The sequence below is a fragment of the Belonocnema kinseyi genome, chromosome 9 (genome assembly GCF_010883055.1).
Source record: "Belonocnema kinseyi isolate 2016_QV_RU_SX_M_011 chromosome 9, B_treatae_v1, whole genome shotgun sequence".
Lineage (NCBI taxonomy): Eukaryota > Metazoa > Arthropoda > Insecta > Hymenoptera > Cynipidae > Belonocnema > Belonocnema kinseyi.
Genome location: NC_046665.1, coordinates 109,584,369 through 109,603,146, shown reverse-complemented (window position 1 = coordinate 109,603,146; position 18,778 = coordinate 109,584,369). Strand labels below are relative to the sequence as shown.

General features: G+C 21.6%; 1 protein-coding gene across 1 annotated transcript in view; it reads left to right on the top strand.

The window, feature by feature from the left end:
- LOC117179699 (mitochondrial-processing peptidase subunit alpha-like) overlaps positions 1–16,827 on the top strand; it is a 38,960-nt gene extending 22,133 nt beyond the window's left edge. Inside the window, exons 9-11 of the mRNA XM_033371725.1 lie at positions 4,409–4,583; positions 4,653–4,785; positions 16,529–16,827. Coding sequence (XP_033227616.1) covers positions 4,409–4,583; positions 4,653–4,785; positions 16,529–16,707 — 487 coding nt within the window. The 3' untranslated portion in view covers positions 16,708–16,827. The remainder of the gene's footprint in view (positions 1–4,408; positions 4,584–4,652; positions 4,786–16,528) is intronic.
- Positions 16,828–18,778: the final 1,951 nt, after the last annotated feature.

Sequence of the window (18,778 nt, the reverse complement as noted above, 5' to 3'; positions counted from 1 at the left end):
TATCAGCCTTGGAGGAGATTATGCTGAGAAATAAAAAAAAAAATTCTTAAAAACGTTGTTTTTCTTGGTCAGGCCGGAAACTTATCAATCCACCCTCGTATTTAGAAATATTTTACTGTTCATTTAAAATCCATAATTGCCAATCAAAAACACAAAACTAAACAAAATAATAAACTTTGAACGTTACAACTTTAATTACTGTATTTAAAAAAATGTAATTTGTTACTCGAATTGTTGTGTATAAATAACCATTTAACTCCTACTGTCCTTAGAAAAAATTCGAGTTAGTTGAACAAATATTTAGAAGTTTTGAAACAATTAAAACTTAATTAAATATCTGAAATGATTTCAAATAATTTCGAAGATTTTTAAGAATTGTGAAGGGCTTTAAAAGAATGAAACAAATTTCCTTAATATTCGTAGGAAAATTGAAAATGATTTTTTTTTTTTAAATATTAATTTAAGAGATTGTTTCAAAGGAATCATTTTAAAAGAAATTTAGAAGTTCGTAAAAAGTTTCGAAAATAATTTAAAATTTGAAAAACGTAAAACAGCATTCAGATTTTTCAGATTTTGAAATACAATTTTTAAGTGTGTTAAGGATTTTAAAAGTATTTGATATAAAAATAAATTAACTTTTAATTTAAGAAGTTTTCAGTTTATAAAAAAATGTAATTGTTCAATTTTTAATGTTTCTAGCTTAAAATTCCCTAAAATAGTATAATTTTGAAATTTTGTAAATTCATTGATTTATTCTTTAATTTAGAGCATTGAAAATTATAAGTTGCATTTCTATTTTTGGGTCTGAAAAAATGTATAAAATTCCCGGTCAATAAGTAAATTAATTAATTAAAACGGCAACTCTGAAATAAAAAAATCGATGCCGAAAAAACACTTGAAATTAAATGTCATATAACAATGCTGTATCAGTCATTGTTTATTTTTTAACCAAAAAAGGTGAATTCTCAGTGATAGATATAAAATAATTGAATTTTTATCTAGAAAGGATTAATTTTTAATTGTAACATTTTTTCAAGTTAAAATATCAATTTTCAACTACATATGGAATAATTACATTTTTAGCTTAAAAAATATTTCTTATTCGAAAAAAAAACGAATTTTCAAGAAAATAGTTCAATTTTAAAACAAAAAGATAATAAAAATACGTCAGAAAGTAATTAAAGAATAACAAATATTAAAAAACAAATAAATAAATAAAAATATTTTTTTAGATAAATTTAGATAGATTTTGATTATTCTCTTTAATTTTTTTCTAATTTATTGTTTCCTTAGACATTTAACATTGTTTCTAATATATTTTTATTACTTGAAACATTTCACATGCTTTAAAAATGTTTTATTTCAACTAGAAACGATTATAGTGTTAAAAAACATAGATTAAAAAAATTATGAAAAGACAACTTTTTTTAAATACACAGTTTTTAATTAAATAAATTCTTATTTAATTTAATTCTATTTTTTAAATTCTTTTTAATTTTATTAATTTAATTCTTATTTTTGAAAAAATTCAATTATTTGGTTGGAAATTAAATTATTTCTTCAAAAATTCGACTACCTGGTTGGTAATTAACCGTTTTCAATTATTTTATTGAAGATTCGACAATTTAACCGAAATATTTTTTCTTTCTTGACTAGAAAATATTTTATGTTTAAAAATTAAATTTTTTATTTAAACTTGTTCTTTTTTGGTTAAAAATGTAACAGTTTCATTGAAAATTAATCTGCTTTGATTGAAAATTCAACTATTTTGCTTTTTTGCTATTTTGCTATTTTGCTTGTTCGATGAAACTATTTTTGTTTTAAAGTTAAATCTTTTTTGGTTTAAATACTTTGGTTAAAAATTCACTTCCTTGGTTGAAAATTTAACTATTTGATTACAAATTTATTTTTTGTTAAAATTTGAACTATTTTGTTTAAAATTCATGTATTTTTTAAAAAAATGCATTTTTTGGGTTGAATATTTCTCACATTATTTAAAAATTCAACTACTTTCGCAGTAAATTAACATTTTTGTTGAAAAATCATAATTTCGGGTTAAAAATACAATTATTTTGTAAAAAAATCGTTATAATTGTGTTCTTTTTTTACTAAAAAATCTTCTTTGATTTAAAAAATTCATTTTGGTTGAAATTTTGAACTGTTTTTGTAGACAAATTTACTATTTCGCTAAATATTTTACTTTTTTTTGAAAATTCATAATTTCGTGTTGAAAATTCAACTGTTTGAAAGTGTGAAGGTTCAACAATTTGGTTACAATTTTTTTCCTGACTGAACAATCTTTTTGGATTGAATATTGTCTCTTTTGGAATAAATTGATCTTTGTTGGTTGAAAGTGTCACTGTTTAGTTGAGAATAAATCTTTTTCGATTTAAAATTTTATTACTTGTTTTAAAATTGTATTATTTTTTTTAAGTTTATTTATTTTTTGGAAATTTTAATTATTTTGTTTCATCTCTTTTAGTTCAAAATGCAATTGTTTGGTTGAAAATTAATCTGTTGTTTTTGAAAAATAAATTATTATATTAAAAATTCGTATTTTTTATAACAATTCGACAGTTTTTGGTTAAAAATGCAATGGCTAGATGAAAGTGGAACTACTTTGATAAAAATTAATCTTTTTATTTGATGGTTCACCATTTACTGCAACAAAATTAATTGATGATTTAACTATTTTTTTGAAAATTCTATATTTTGCTAAGTATTAATTTCTTAAACTAAAAACATCAATATTCAATTTTTTATATAAAATTCTTCTTGGTTGCAATTTTATTTTATGTTCGAAAATTAAACAATTCGATTAGGAATTCATTTTTTTGTTACAAGTTTATATATTTTGTTGAAAACTCATGTATTTTGTAAACAATCCATTTTTTATCTCTTTTGTTATAAATTTGTCTTTTTGGGTAAAAGATTCTTTTATTTTTATATTAAATTTTGTTTGGTTGAATATACAAATTTTTGTTGCAAAATAATCATTTTTGTTTTAAAATTCAACTGTTTTGTAGAAAAATCGTCTTTTTTACTAGAAAATGTAATTATTTTTTTCTTTTTTGACACAGAAATATTTTTGTTTTAAAAAGTCATCTGTTTTTGTAGAAATTTTATCTTTCGTGGTTCAAATTGTATTACTGAGTTTAAAATTTAATTATTTTGTTGAAAATTTAACAATTTTGATAAAATTCATCCCTTTTATTTGAAATTTGAACTGTTTTATTGCAAATTTAATAGTTTAGTTTAAAAATCAACTATTTGGTTGAAAAGTAGTATTTTTTTATGCATTTCACTATTTTTTATTTAAAATTAAAAGTCTTTTTTGGTTTAGATTTCAACTATTACATTTTGCATTAAGAATTCGTTGTTTTTTTCGGTTGAGAATTCAACTATTTAATGAAAGATTTATCTATTTTGTTCAGAATGGTTTTACATGAAACATTAGGAATTTGGAGTGTGTCAATTTGTTTTTAATAATACGACCCATACTAATTTTATGAAAAAGATTGTGATATTTTTATGAATTTATTTTTTGTAAAAATTAAAAAAAGAAAATAGTTTTTCTATAATTTTAAGAATCAAAATATTATAACTAATGTAATTTCAAATAAAAAACATTTTTAAGAAAAACTTTAAAATTAAAAATTAAAAAAAAAAACATTAATTTTAAACATGTTTTTTACAAAAGCATTTTTTTTACTGTGGCTTCTTACCAATTTTTGAAAAATGATTGCATTTTAATAAATGACGGCTTACTTTTTCCGGCAAAACATTCTCTACAAGTCTATTGTTTCTAATTTAAAAAATAACTGAATAATTTTAAAATATAAACATTTAAAAAAACATTTTCGGACAAAATAAGCCGTAATTTATTAAAATGAAATAATTTTTCAAAGATTAGGAAGAAGCGACGGTCAGTAAAAATTCGATTGTAAAAAACATGGTTGAAATTAATGTATTTTTTGTTGCTATGAATTTTAACATTTTTCAGAAAAAATTATGTTCTTTATTTGAAATTACATCAGTTATAATATTTCAGAAATAAACCACTGATGAGGGCCCATAATCGAGGCCGAAACTTTTGATTCAATGATAAATTGATTTCTATTTTTTGCGATCCTAAATTCAATTTCACGATAAAAATCCAAAAATTAACATTATCAATTTAATTCCCTATTATCATGAACGTTTTTTGTAAAGCCTCTTGTTTTCAAATATCTTAAATTTCTGTTTATGATTCATAAAAAATAAATGGAAACCTTTTAATAAATTAAATTAAAAATTGAAATTCTCGATCGTAGGTGTTTTAGGGAACTTTTCGAATTTAAATGGGAAAAGGGAATTAGGAAAAGAAGGGGAAAAACGGGATTTTTTTTTAAATTTTATTTTTTGAAAGGTATACTTGGATGTATAGTGCAGCAGCCTATAATCATTGTTACGGAGACACTGGCCTTTTTTATATACATGCATCCTCTGCCTCTTATCCGGTCGATCATGTCCGAGAAATGACTGAAGTTATTGTCAAGGAATTAGTCTCGATGGCTGGAACCATCACAGACAATGAATTAGGGGTGAGAGCAAAATTCTCTTCCGATCTCTGGAAATCAAGTTTTTCTGATTTGTGATTGTCTATTTTTCAGAGGGCCAAAAAACAACTTCAGTCAGTTCTCTTGATGAATTTAGAGCACAGGACTTTTGTTTTCGAGGACATTGCGAGACAAGTACTGGCCACTGGATCTCGACAATCACCGGAACATTTCATTCAGGAAATCGGTTAGTTAATTCAATTTATGAGATAAGATAATCAGGGATGCCGAAAATTTATTGAGAAATATTGGGTGTATAAAGTAACTAAAAAGGCAAAAAAAAACGGGAAAATACGTAAGTCTCTAATCAAAAAGATGGATCTTCAACCAGAAAATGAAATTGTTAAATTTTCTAATAAAAAAATTGAATTTCAAACGATACAAAACGAATTTTCAACAAAATATTTACATTTTCAAACAAAAAGATGAATTTTTAATAAAAATTCTGAATTTACAAAAACAGAATTTTTTCTATACAAAAATTGTAAAATTTGATGTTCTAAGAAACAAAATATTTTAATTTTAAATACAATAGCAGATGTAATCAACCGGAAAATAATTCTATGAAAAATGTAATAGATGATATTTCAACAAAGAAAGATTTTAATTTTATATCAAAAACTGTCGACTTGAACCAAAGAGATTAATTTTTAACCAAATTGATGAATCCTCAACCAAAAGGTGAATTAAAAAAAAAAACAAGATTAATTTTCTATCCAGAAAGACGAATTTTCAACAAAAGAAATGAATTTTCTACCAAATATTTCAATTTTCGACTTATAAATCATAGGTTTTCACCAAAAATTGGAATAGATAAATTTTCAGATTAAAAAAGATAATTTTCGAAAAAAAAAGAATTTTCAACAATATAGTTAAATTTCTAACCAAAGAGATAAATTTTTAACTAAAATGATGAATATTTATAAAGAACGGAATTTTTAACAAAAGAGCTCATTTTCCAATCAATTAGTTGAATTTTCAACAAACAAAAAAAGATGAATTATTCTATACAAAAACTGTAATATTTGATATTTGAACCAAAAAGATTTTAATTTTAAATCAAAATAGTTCAAATAAAAAAACAAAACAAATATTTCTCAACGAAAAATGTAAAAGTTAATATTTCAACAAAAGAAATTTTTTATTTGATACCAAAAACTGCCGAATTGAACTGAAAAATATGAATTTTTAATCAAATTGTTGAATTCTCAACCAAAAAATGAATTGAAAAAAAAAACAAGAATTATTTGCAATCCAAGCAAATGAATTTTAAACAAAATAAATGTATTTTGTACCAAATTTAAAAATTCTCAACTAACTGATGAATTTTAAACAAAGAAGATTAATTTTGTATCCAAACCGATGCATTTTCAACAAAATAAATGAATTTTCTACCAAATAGTTTAATTTTAAATTTATAAATGATAAAATATTTAATGATGTGATATAAAAAGATTGATTTTCAACCAAAAAATGAAATTGCTAAATTTTCTGAAATTAATTTTAAAACAAAAGAAAAAAGATTTTAATTTGATATCAAAAACTGTCGAATTGAACCGAAAAAGATAAATTTTTAACCGAATTACTGAATTCTCAATCAAAAGATGAATTAAAAAAAAAGAATTATTTGCAACCCAAGCAGACGAATTTTAAACAAAATAAATGAATTTTGTACCAAATTGTTGAATTTTCAACTTATAAATGATACATTTTAAACAAAGAGTAGAATAGTTAAATTTTCAGATACAAAGTAAAAAAAAAGTCAGACAAAAGAAAAACAATTTTTCAACAAAATATTTACATTTTCAACCAAAGAGATGAATTTTTAATAGAAATTATGAATTTACAAAAACTCAATTTTTCTACACAAAGATGGTAAAAGATATTCTAAGAAAAAAAGATTTAAATTTTAAATACAATAGCAGATGAAATCAACCGGAAAATAATTCTAAAAAAAAAAGTAATAGTTGATATTTCAACCAAAAAAGATTTCCATTTTAAAACTTCAACCGAAAAAAACGTATTTTAAACGAAAGAATTCAATTTTCAACTTCAAAATAATACATTTTCAATAAAAAATGAAACAGTCAAATTTTCGGATAAGAAAATTAATTTTTAAACAAAAAAGAAGATCAATCATTCTATAAAAAAACATGGTGTTATTTAATATTTTAACAAAAAAGAATTTAATTTGAAATAAAAAAACAGTTTAAATCAACAAAAAAACAAATACTTCTCAACGAAAAATGTAACAGTTGATATTTCAACAAAAACAATTTTTTTATTTTATATAAAAAACTTTTTAATTACCCAAAAAGATCAATTTTAAACCAAATTGTTGAATCATCAACCAAAAGTTGAATTAAAAAAAAAATTAATTTTCAACAAAATAAATAAATTTTTTACCACATATTGCAATTTTCGACTTATAAATCATAGGTTTTCACCGAAAATTAGAATAGATAAATTTTCAGATAAAAAAATATAATTTTCACGAACAAAAAGACGAATTTTCAACCAAATAGTTACATTTTCCACCAAAGAGATAAACTTTTAAACTAAAATGATGAATATTTATAAAGAAAGGAATTTTTAATAAAAGAGCTCAATTTTCCATCAAGTAGTTAAATTTAAAAAAAAAAGATGAATTATTCTATAGAAAAACTGTAATATTTAATATTTCAACCAAGAAAGATTTCAATTTTAAATAAAAACAATTTAAATGGACAAAAAACAAAGAAAAATTTAAAAGTTTATATTTCAACAAATAAACTTTTTATTTGATATCAAAAACTATCGACTTGAACCAAAAAGATTAATTTGCAACCAAATTGTTGAATTTTCAACCAAAAGATGAAATAAAAAAAAACAAGAATAATTTTCTATTCAAACAGACGAATTTTTAAAAATATAAATGAATTTTGTACCAAATTGTTGAATTTTCATCTTATAAATAATATGTTTTAAACAAAGAATAGAATAATTAAATTGTCAGGTATAAAAAAAAAATAATTTTTGAAAAAAAAAAATTTCAACAGTATAATTTAATGTTAAATTAAAACTGTTAAATTCAATCAAAAAGGCGAATTTTTAACTTAATTGTTGAATCCTCAACCAAAAGATGAATTAAAAAAAAAGATTAGTTTTCTCTCCAAACAGATGCATTTTCAATATAATAAATGAATTTTCTATTAAATAGTTTAATTTTAAACTTATAAATGATCAAATATATAATAATATACTATAAAAAGTTTGATTTTAAACCAAAAAATGGAGTTGTTAAATTTTCTGAAGTTAAGTTTCAAACAAAGAAAACGAACTTTCAACAAAATGGTTAAATTTTCAATCAAAGATATGAATTTTTAACTGAAATTATGAACATTCATAAAAAAAGGAATTTTTAACAAAAGAGCTTATTTTTCAGTCAAGTAGTTGAATTTTCAAAAAAAAGATGAATTATTCCATACAGGAACTATAATTCAACCAAAAAAGATAAATTTTTAACTAAATTGTTGACTCCTCGACCAAAAGATGAATTAAAAAAAAAACAAGATTAATTTTCTTTCCAGAAAGACGACCAAAAATTGGAATAGATAAATTTTCAGATAAAAAAATATAATTTTTAACAACAAAAAAACACATTTTCAACCAAATATTTACATTTTTAACCAAAGAGTTGAATTTTTAATAAAAATTATGAATTTACAAAAACTAAATTTTTGTATACAGACATTGTATTATTGGACAATTTAACAAAAAAATATTTTATTTTTAAATATAATAGCAGATGAAATCAACCGGAGAATAATTCTAAAAAAATGTAATAGTTGATATTTCAACCAAAAAATATTTTTATTTTATATCTTCAGCCGAAAAAGACGTATTTTAAACAAAAGAGTTGAATTTTCAACTTCCAAAGAATACTTTTTCAATAGAAAATGAAAGAGTTCAATTTTCAGATAAGAAAATTAATTTTTAAACAAAAGAAAAACGAATTTTAAACAAAATAGTTACATTTTTAATCAAAGATATGAATTTTTAAATGAAATTATGAATGTTCATAAAAAAGGAATTTTTAACAAAAGAGCTCATTTTTCAATCAATTAGTTGATTTTTCCGAAAGAAAAGATGAATTATTCTATGAAAAAATTGTAATATTTGATATTTCAACCGAAAAATATTTTAATTTCAAATAAAAAAACAGTTTAAATCAACAAAAAATGTAACAGTTGATATTTCAAGAAAAAAAGATTTTAATTTTACATGAAAAAACTTTTGAAATACCGAAAAAGATACATTTTTAACCAAATTGTTGAATTCTCAACCAAAAGATAAATTTAAAAAAAAACAAGATTAATTTTCTATTCAAAAAGACGAATTTTCAACTTATAAATGATACGTTTTAAACAAAAAGTGGAATAGTTCAATTTTCAAATACGAAAAAATAATTTTCGACCAAAAAACGAATTTTCAACAAAATATTTACATTTTCAACTAAAGAGATGAATTTTTAAATAAAATTTTAAATTAAAAAAAAAAGAATTTTTCTGTGCAAAATGGTAATTTTTTATATTTTAACAAAAAATGTTTTTATTTTAAATACAATAGCATATGAAATAAAACTTTTTAAACCAAACAGTTGAATTTGTAAACTAAATAAATAACATTTTTACCGGAATAATTGAATTTTCCAAACAAGATGACAAATTTTCAACATGAAGACCATGCGATAAATAGGAACTGTTAGAGAACTGAAAAATTTCAACAAAATACATTAATTTCCAACTAAAGAAGAAAACATTTTTAACCAAAAATGGAAAAGTTAAATTTTCTAATAAAAAAATTAATTTTCAAACCAAAAAAAAAAATAATTTTTCAATAGAATAGTTGAGTTTTTAGTCATAGAGATGAATTTTTAACTAAATTAATAAGTCTTTAACTAAAAAAATTACTTCCCAACAAAGTAGTAAAACTTTGACTAAAAAAATATGAATTTGAAACGAAAAATTGAATAGTTGATATTCCTACCTAAAGAGATTTTAATATTAAATAAAATACAATTTAATTCAACCAAAATAGGCGAATTTTGAATAAAATAATTAATTTTTAAGTTGGAAAATTAATTATTAAACAAAAAATTATTCAAAAAAATAGTTCAATTTTTATCGAGACATGAATTTTACGAATAAAAAAAATGTAAGCCAAAATTAAATAGTTTTTCAAACCAAAAATAATGAATTTTAAAACAAAAAAATTAATTTGAAAACAAAAGAGAATATATTTTTTTACCAAAGTAATGCATTTTTTTTAATTATTTGAATTTTTAACCAAAATAAATGAATTTGCAAACATGAATAATAATTTTATAAAAAAAAGATCAATTTTCAAACACATAATTAAATTTTCATCTAAAAAGAACAAATATGGAGAAAAGAAAAACGAATTTTTGAAAAATTATTTAAATTTTAAACAGAAAAATGATTTTTCGACCAAAAACGTTAATTGTTGAGCATCAAGATTAATTTTTAGCCAAAAGATACGAATTTTCAAAGAAATAAATTAATTTTCATCTGAATGGTTGGTCTTTATACTTAAAGTGGCGTATTTTTAACCAAAAAAGTTAATTTTCAACCAAAAAGATGAATATTCAGCAAACAATGTAAAATTTAATAGTTGATATTTCAACATTAAATTAAATTTTCTATTCAAAATGATCATTTTTCAACAAAAATGAAAAAAGCTAAACTTTCAGTTAGAAAAAGTAGTTAGCATAGCTGAATTTCCTACCAAAAAATACAGTAAAAAAAATTATAACATGAGTTTTCAACAAAAATAATGAATCTTTAACTGAAATAGTTGATTTTGCGAACTGAAAAAAATTAAATTCTCAACCAAAACTTAAACAATTAAATTTTAAGTTTAAAAAATAATGTTCAACGAAACAGATGAATTTTTAAATAAGGCTATGATACAATTATTTAATATGATGTATATTTAAATTAAATAATGTAACTTTAGATCAGAGAGATAAATTTTCAACCAAGAAGATTAATTTCTGCCAAAAAAAGTCGAATTTTCAACTGAAAAAGATAATTTTCCAACCAAAAATTGAATAATTGAATTTTGAGTCACGAAAGTTAACTTTAAAAGAAAATCATAATTTTCTATAAAAAATCGATTTTTTAACCAAATACGTGTATGTTTAACAATATGGTAAATTTTCTATTAAAAAAGACCAATTTTAATTAAGATTGTTGAATTTTGAATTAGGAAAGTCCAATTTTCAACTAAAAATGGTGAAGTTAAATTTTCAGTTGAAGGAATTAATTTTCAACCAAACTGATCAATTTTTAACTTGACTATGAAATATTCATCTAAGATTATGAGTTTTTAAATTAACTGATTCAATTTTAGACTAAAAAGATTAATTTTCAACCAAGAAGATTAATTTATACCAAAAAATACGAATTTTAACAAAAGAAATGAGTTTTTAATTAATATTATTGAATATTTAACTGCTATAATTGTTAAATTTTTAGTCGAAACAACAAATTTTAACCAAAAAGGAAACAAATTTTTAACACAATAATAGTTATAAACTGAAATTATAATTATCTAACCGTAATACTTTAATTTTCAATCGACAAGAAGATTAACTTAAAAAAATATATTATTTTCAATATTCGAGTGGCATAACTTATATTTTCAGTTAAAAAAAATTACATGCAATAAAAAAACTAATTAAAAAAAATAGTTAGATTTTCAAAGTGATTAAATTTTAATTAAAATGGTAAATCTTTGACTAGAATAGTTGAATTTCAAACTAGAAATATCAGTTTTCGATTAAGGTGATGAATGTTTAAATTAAATAATTTAATTTTTTATCAAAAAGCTACATTTTCTACCAACAACATTAATTTCCACAAAAAAGACGAATTTTCTACTGAAAACTAATTTTGAATATTTCAAAAGTTAAAATAATTGTTAATAAAAAAGTTTAACTTTTAAAGTAATTTTATTTCCAAGCTAAAAAATGAATTTTCAACTAAAATGATAAATATTTAACTGCAATACTTGAATTTTTAATCGACAAGAAGAATTTTTTGTCAAGAAGATTAACTTTCAAGAAAAAAGATTATTTTCTATAAAAAATAAATTTTTTAACCAATTTTCATTAAAATTGTTGAATTTTGAACTAGAAAAAATCAATTTTCAACTAAAAATGGAACAGGTGAACAAATTAATTTTCAACAAAACTGATGCATTTTTAGCTAAAATTATGAATCTTCATCTGGGATAGTTGAAATTTTTATGAAAAAAGGGAATTTTCAACCATAAATATTAATTTTCTATAAAAAAGACGACTTTTCCGCAAAGTATATAAGTTTTCAAAAAACTTGTTGAATTTTTTAATAAAAAATGTCAATTTTCAGCCAGATTTTTGAAATTTCATTTTTAAAAAATACATTTTTTATTTAAGATCAAACAGAAATCTAATTACTTATACAAAAATTTGTATGCTAAAAAAATGAAATATGAAATATAATAAATGAAATATAAATGAAATATAAATATATTTTTCTTTTTCAGCAAAATAGTTAAATTTTTAGATTAAAAATTGATTTTTAACAAAGTGGTTACTTTTTCAACCAGAGCTGAATTTTTTATTAAACTTATAAGTAGTATAAGTAGAAATCAATTTTCTAAATTTACCAAAATTGTTTAAATAATGAAAACTTGAATTTTACTGTAATCTGAAGTGAATTCCCGGATTTTAAATTAAATTCCCGGTCATTTCCCGGTCAAGTTGCCACTTATTTTTATTAAACTTTTATTAATAAAATTTAAATAAACTTTTATGAATAATTTGCATAGACCAAGTTATTTTTCATATATTAAATCTGAATTTTCGCAGAGCTTGAAAATTTTCGGTGCCACTGTAAAATAATAAAAAACCGGCAAATGACCGGGAATTTTACAAATTTTCAGAAGAAAAATCTGTCCAAGTTCGATTTCGACTGTTTTTTAAATAATTAGTTAAATTGATATATTTTTCAATTATGATATCATTCAGTTTATAATGCGTAATTCTAAAATTTTTTAGCTGAAAACTTCTCTATTTTAGATTTTTATTTTTAAGCCAAATATTTAAAAGTAAACAATTTAAAACTTAATTGTTTGACATAGAAAACTTTGAATTGTTAAAATTTCGAAAAGCTTTTAACATTTTAACGTTAGAATTTGTATTGTTCTACTTAATAAAATGTTTCATTTGTAAGCGAAATTTTCGAATTTTGATATATAAATAATAATTGAACACGTATTATTTGTAGAAAAGTTTGAGTAATTTTCGAGGTAATTTTAAAAGATATTTAGAAAACTTAAAATTATATCAAGTAATTTGAACGAAGTTTGTGAAAAACAATTTCAGAACTTCTAAACATTTTTTAAACTTGATAAAATTTTTCCTACAATTTTGAGAAAATTTAAACAAAAATTTTTAAATCTTAAAATTATTTGAAATCATTTCAAGTTCTAAATTAATTTTGAATCTTTTTGTAACTTCTAAATATCTCTTAAAATTACTCTAATTTTTTCTAAAAATAATAAGAGTTCAATTGTTTCAATGATGCTTAAACTATTTAAAATGAAAATAATTTATATTCTAATTTAAGAACTTTTAAGTTGAAAAAATGTAAATTTAAAAATATTTATTGGCCTAAAATAACTGAATAATATATTGTTGACCATTTTTAAAGTTCATTGATTGATTCCTTAATTTAGAGCATTGAAAATGTTGACCTGGATTTAGATTTTTGGAACTTAAACTGAATCTTTGAACTCTAAAATTTATAAGTGTTAAAAATTCTGAATTTTGCAGTTTAAATTCATTATACTTGAATTTATTGAGTTGAAAAATGTTACCAGTTTATACGTGTAAATTATTGAACAATACAATAGAAAAATTTTGAATTTAAAAACTTAAACTTCAATTTTAAAAGTTAAAAATTCAAGAGTTCCACTTTGAATGCTTTAGTTTGTTGTTTATTTTTTATTACTTGTTCTTTTACTGTTTAGCTTGAGACTTTTAAAATTTTATTGACCGGAAAAAATATTTGCGAACCGGGGAACCGGGAAAGGACCGGGAATTTTGTTCTTTGATTAAAACGGTCACCCTGAAAAAAACAAATTTTCACTAAAATAGTTAAATTTTAATCGAAAAAAATGAATTCGCAACTAAAAAAATTAATTTTTAACAACAACAAAAATATTTTTAACAAAGTAATTTCATTTTTAATCACAGAAATAAATTTTTAACAAAAATAAATGAATTTGCAAACAAGATAAATAACGTTCTAAAAAAAATTAATTTTCAAAAACATAATCGAATTTTTTAACTAAAAAGATTAATTTCCAAGAAAAGAAAAACGAATTCTTAAAAAATTAACTAAATTTTTAAGTGAAAAACGATTTTTCAGCCAAAAAGGTTCATTATCAGGCATCAAGATTAATTTTCAACCAAAAAAGACGAATTTTCAATAAAATACATGACTTTCCATCCAAAGAGATGAATCCTCTAAAATCTAAAATCTTTTAAAATCTAAAAATATTTTAAATTAAAAACCGTTGAATTCAATCAAAAACTGATACAATTTTAATTTCTTTAATCCGTTAATTTCAACAAAAAAGTGACGATTTTTGTATAAAACAATTGGTTTTTGAATTTTTAAATATGATTGTTTTTTAATTTTTGCTGTAAAAAATAGAAAACTTTTGAAAACAGATACTATAAAAGGTTTTTTCAGTAAACAATAATTTTATATTTATGAAAGTCAGAACTATGTATGCAAAAAAATGATCGTGTTGAATAAACTTTTATTAATAATTTTCATTTTAAAAATCTGTTTTTCGTATATTAAATTTTAATAGATCGCGCTCTCAGTGTATTTTAATACATTTTCCAGGATAATAGTTAAGTGGATTACAAAGAATTTATTCACGAAAAGTAAGGCATGTTGTAGGGTTTCAAAAAAGATTTAAAGATATTTGAAATTATTTTTTTTTAATTCACCTTGCATTCTTATTAATTTATCCTGAATTCTATTAAAGTTTTTTGGATTTTTTAATTCATTTGGTTTCTTCTTAATTCACACAATTCTACTTATTTCAATAGATTTTTTGAATTTTCAAAAGTTTTTATTTAATTGATTCTGAGGATTAATTGATAAAATAATCAGAGGATCTCGTTCACTTTAAATTTCTCTAAGTTCATTCCAAGTTTACGGAAATTTATTTATCAAAATTTTCCAATTCATTTGAATTCAACTTGAATTTTTTTTAAATCGTATTATTTTTCTCGAATTTGTTACCCTTTGAGCGCGAAAAAAGTACCCTGTACTTTAATTTTTGAACGTTTTAAATTTAACGTTTCACAATATTGTAGTTTCAAATTATCGAATATTTAAAATCTCGGGATAATTTCGCTTATTAATTCTCTCAAAATATTATATTAAAAACCTTGATGGTCAGTTTTAAATTTAATCATCGTAGATGCCAATATAAAGCCATTTCCAATTGAAAAAATTTAAATAATTGGAATATTTGGAAAATTTGAAGAATAAATAATAATACTAAAGAAACTGTTAAAAATTGCACGAATTGAAATTTAAAAAATTAAAGTTTGTATTCAAAGTCAAAATAGACAAAAATTAAACTATCTGAAATGGATACCTCGTTAATTTTATAGTTTCTGTAATTTTGAATAACCAGTTTTAATGATAAATTACCTTTTTTTATATAATAACAATTACAAATTTTAGAATTTCAGAAGCATTAAATTTAAAATTATTTAGATGTAATAGTTTTTAATTTTTAATTATTTAACATCAAACACTTAAATTCAAATTATCTCATTTTAAACGCTTTTATTAAGAAATGATACAAGTCTAATTCCTTTTCATTTCATTCGAAATATTTTACTTTTTGTTTTAATTTTATCTAATCTGAAATAGTTTGAATTGGAAAGTTTTCAATTCCGAATTTTTCAATAGACTTTTTTGAAATCTCTTCCTTTGTTGAAAATTGAAATTTTTGCATTCAAAATTCATCATTTTTGGTTGATATTCAACTGTTTGGATCAAGTTTAATCGTTTTTGTTTGAAATGAGATCATTTGGTAGAATATTCATCTTTGTTGGTTAAATTTTAACAAATTCGTTTCAATTTCCACTATTTTGTTAAAAATTTAATTATTTTATTGAATGTTTAACCTAAATTAGCTTGAAATTCGATAACTTGGATTTCAACAAATTTAAAATTGTTATTAAATTTGAAAAAATATGGAACTATAGAATATTTTCGATTGTAGTCATGTTGATTTTTCACCCTGATAAAAGAACGTTTACCAAAAAAGTACTGCTAGATTTCTAAAGATTTTCAAATACAATTTAACGTTTATCAAGGATGCTTAAACTATTTAAAATCAGAATAATTTAATTACTTTTAAGTTGAAAAAAATGTAAATTTTAAAATATTTATTGGCCTAAAATAATTGAATAATATTATTTTGACCATTTTTAAAGTTCATTGATTTATTCTTTAATTTAGAGTATTGAAAATGTTAACCTGGATTTATATTTTCGGAACTTAATATAAATCTTTGAACTCTATAATTTATGAATGTTAAACATTCTGAATTTTGCAGTTTAAATTCATTAAACTTGAAATTATTCATTTGTTTATTTTGTATTACTTATACTTTTACTTTTTAGCTTTAGATTCAGATTTTGTAAATTTTATTGATCGGGAAAAATATTTGCGAACCGCGGAAAAATATTTGCGAACCGGGGAAAAACCGGGAATTTTCTTCTTCGATCAAAACGGTCACCCTGAAAATATCTTAATAATTTCGATTATTAATAATTATTGCAGCCAAGGTATCGAAAAGTGATATCAACAGAGTAGCTTGTCGTCTTTTAAAATCGCCACCAAGTGTCGTCGCTCGAGGAAGAGTCAGGAACATACCTTCCCATTCCGATATTCAAGCTGGCCTACTTGACGCAAAAGGTCGAATTCCCACTTCCAAAAAGCAAGTAGCATTTAAAATTTAATAGCTCAATTGACTCTCTCGTGTCATATTTTCTATTCAATCTTTTTAAAAACATTCCACAATGTCAAATTCTTCGAAAGTATTGACAATTGTTAATAAATAGCATGACAATCAACTCTAACTTACGAAAAATCATTTCGAGTAATAAATAAGTATTATTTATTAGTCTAAAAAAAAGTGATGTATATATATATATATATTATAATTATTTAATTGGTAAATAAATCTATTTTCACAAAATTCATGAATTTATATTGTCCAAGGTTTTTTTAATTTTTTTTTTATTATTAACTTTATTCCATTACTTTTCTAGTTTCAGGTTATCGAATCTAATTTAATTTTATAAACTTTAGGTACGGTCTCGATATTTTTTTCCCACCAGGATAGAAATTGCATTTCTTCCATCAGAAATTTATTTACCTTCGCTTCCAATTCTTTTGTGGATGTTGAACAAACTTTGTCTATTTTCTACGAGAAAAGAAACACCAATCAGAAATATTTTTTCGTTTGGGATTCTTTCAATCGTGACTTACTTTAATATATTTTTCTAAGAGTAATTTCATTTTTGACGATAAATTAATTAAAGATTCGGTCTGAAAAGTGTCGAAACTGCCCTCAAATTTAAAGTCTCCGACAAAAATTGATTTCTTTGTAATTTCTATTTGACGAAATTCAGTAAATTTCAAAACTGAATTTCCTCCTGTAAAAAATGTTTCTGATTTAATGATTGATATTTAAATGGAAAAATCTTGCTTACTTTTCACTTTTGAATCCATTTCGCTCTTGAAAAATCTCTCTGAATTTTTCGAATCACTGCCGATTAATTTTAATTCAAATTCAAGTATTTTATTGACGGTTTTTAGTTTATCAATTACGTCTGAAATATCTTCTGAAATTTCTGCTAAACCGGCATTATAGGCGTTAAATAAGTCTTTGAACTGTTCCTAAATATTTGAAAAATATTTGCAAGAAAAAATCAATATTAATAGATTTTAATTACACGAGAGAACAATTAGGGGCTATCCATAAACTACGTTACCAATTTTGAACAACTATTTTTTACAAAAAAAAAATTAATTTTCAACCAAATAGTTGCATTTTTAACTAAAAAGATTTTTTTCAACGAAAGATGGAATCGTCCAATTTTCAGCTTGAAAAAATAATTTTTCAACAAAAAATAAAACAATGTTTAACCAAATAGTATAAAGAAAACGAATTGTCAACAAAATAGTGAAATCCTCAACCAAAGAGATAAATTTTCAACGAAAAATTTGAATTTTCAACTTATTAAAGATACATTTTCAACCAAAAATTGAAAAGATTCAATAAAAAAATTATTTACAAGCAAAAAAAAAACTTCCAAGAAAATAGTCATATTTTCAACAAGAGAAATTAATTTTTAACACAAATTATGTATTTTTTAACGAAAAATTTAATCGTCTGATTTTCAGCTTGAAAAATTAATTTTCAAAAGAAAAACACGGAATTTGCAATCAAATAGTTGAATTTACAATTTATAAAAGATGCATTTTCAACCAAAAGTGAAATAGTTAAATTTTCAGATAAAAAAAATTAATTTTCAACCAAAAGAAAATGAATTGTCAACAAAATATTAAAATTTTCAACCGAAGAGATAAATTTTCAACAAAATATTTTCATTTTCAACTTACAAAGGATACATTTTCAACCAAAAATTGAAAATTTTCAGTAAACAAATTATTTTTAACCAAAAAAGAACTTTCAAGAAAATAGTCATATTTTCAATAAAAAAAAACTTGCAAGAAAATAGTTATATTTTCAACCGAAGAAATTAATTTTCAAATTAAATTATGTATGTTTTAACGAAAAATTGAATCGTTAAATTTTCAGCTTAAAAAATTAATTTCCAGCAGAAAAACTACGTATTTGCAACCAAATAGATGAATTTACAATTTATAAAAGGTACATTTTCAACCAAATGTGAAATATTTAAATTTTCGGATATAAAAATTAATTTTCAGCAAACGGAAAATGAATCAACAAAATTGTGAAATTTTCAAACAAAGAGATGAATTTTGAGCCAAATATTTGAT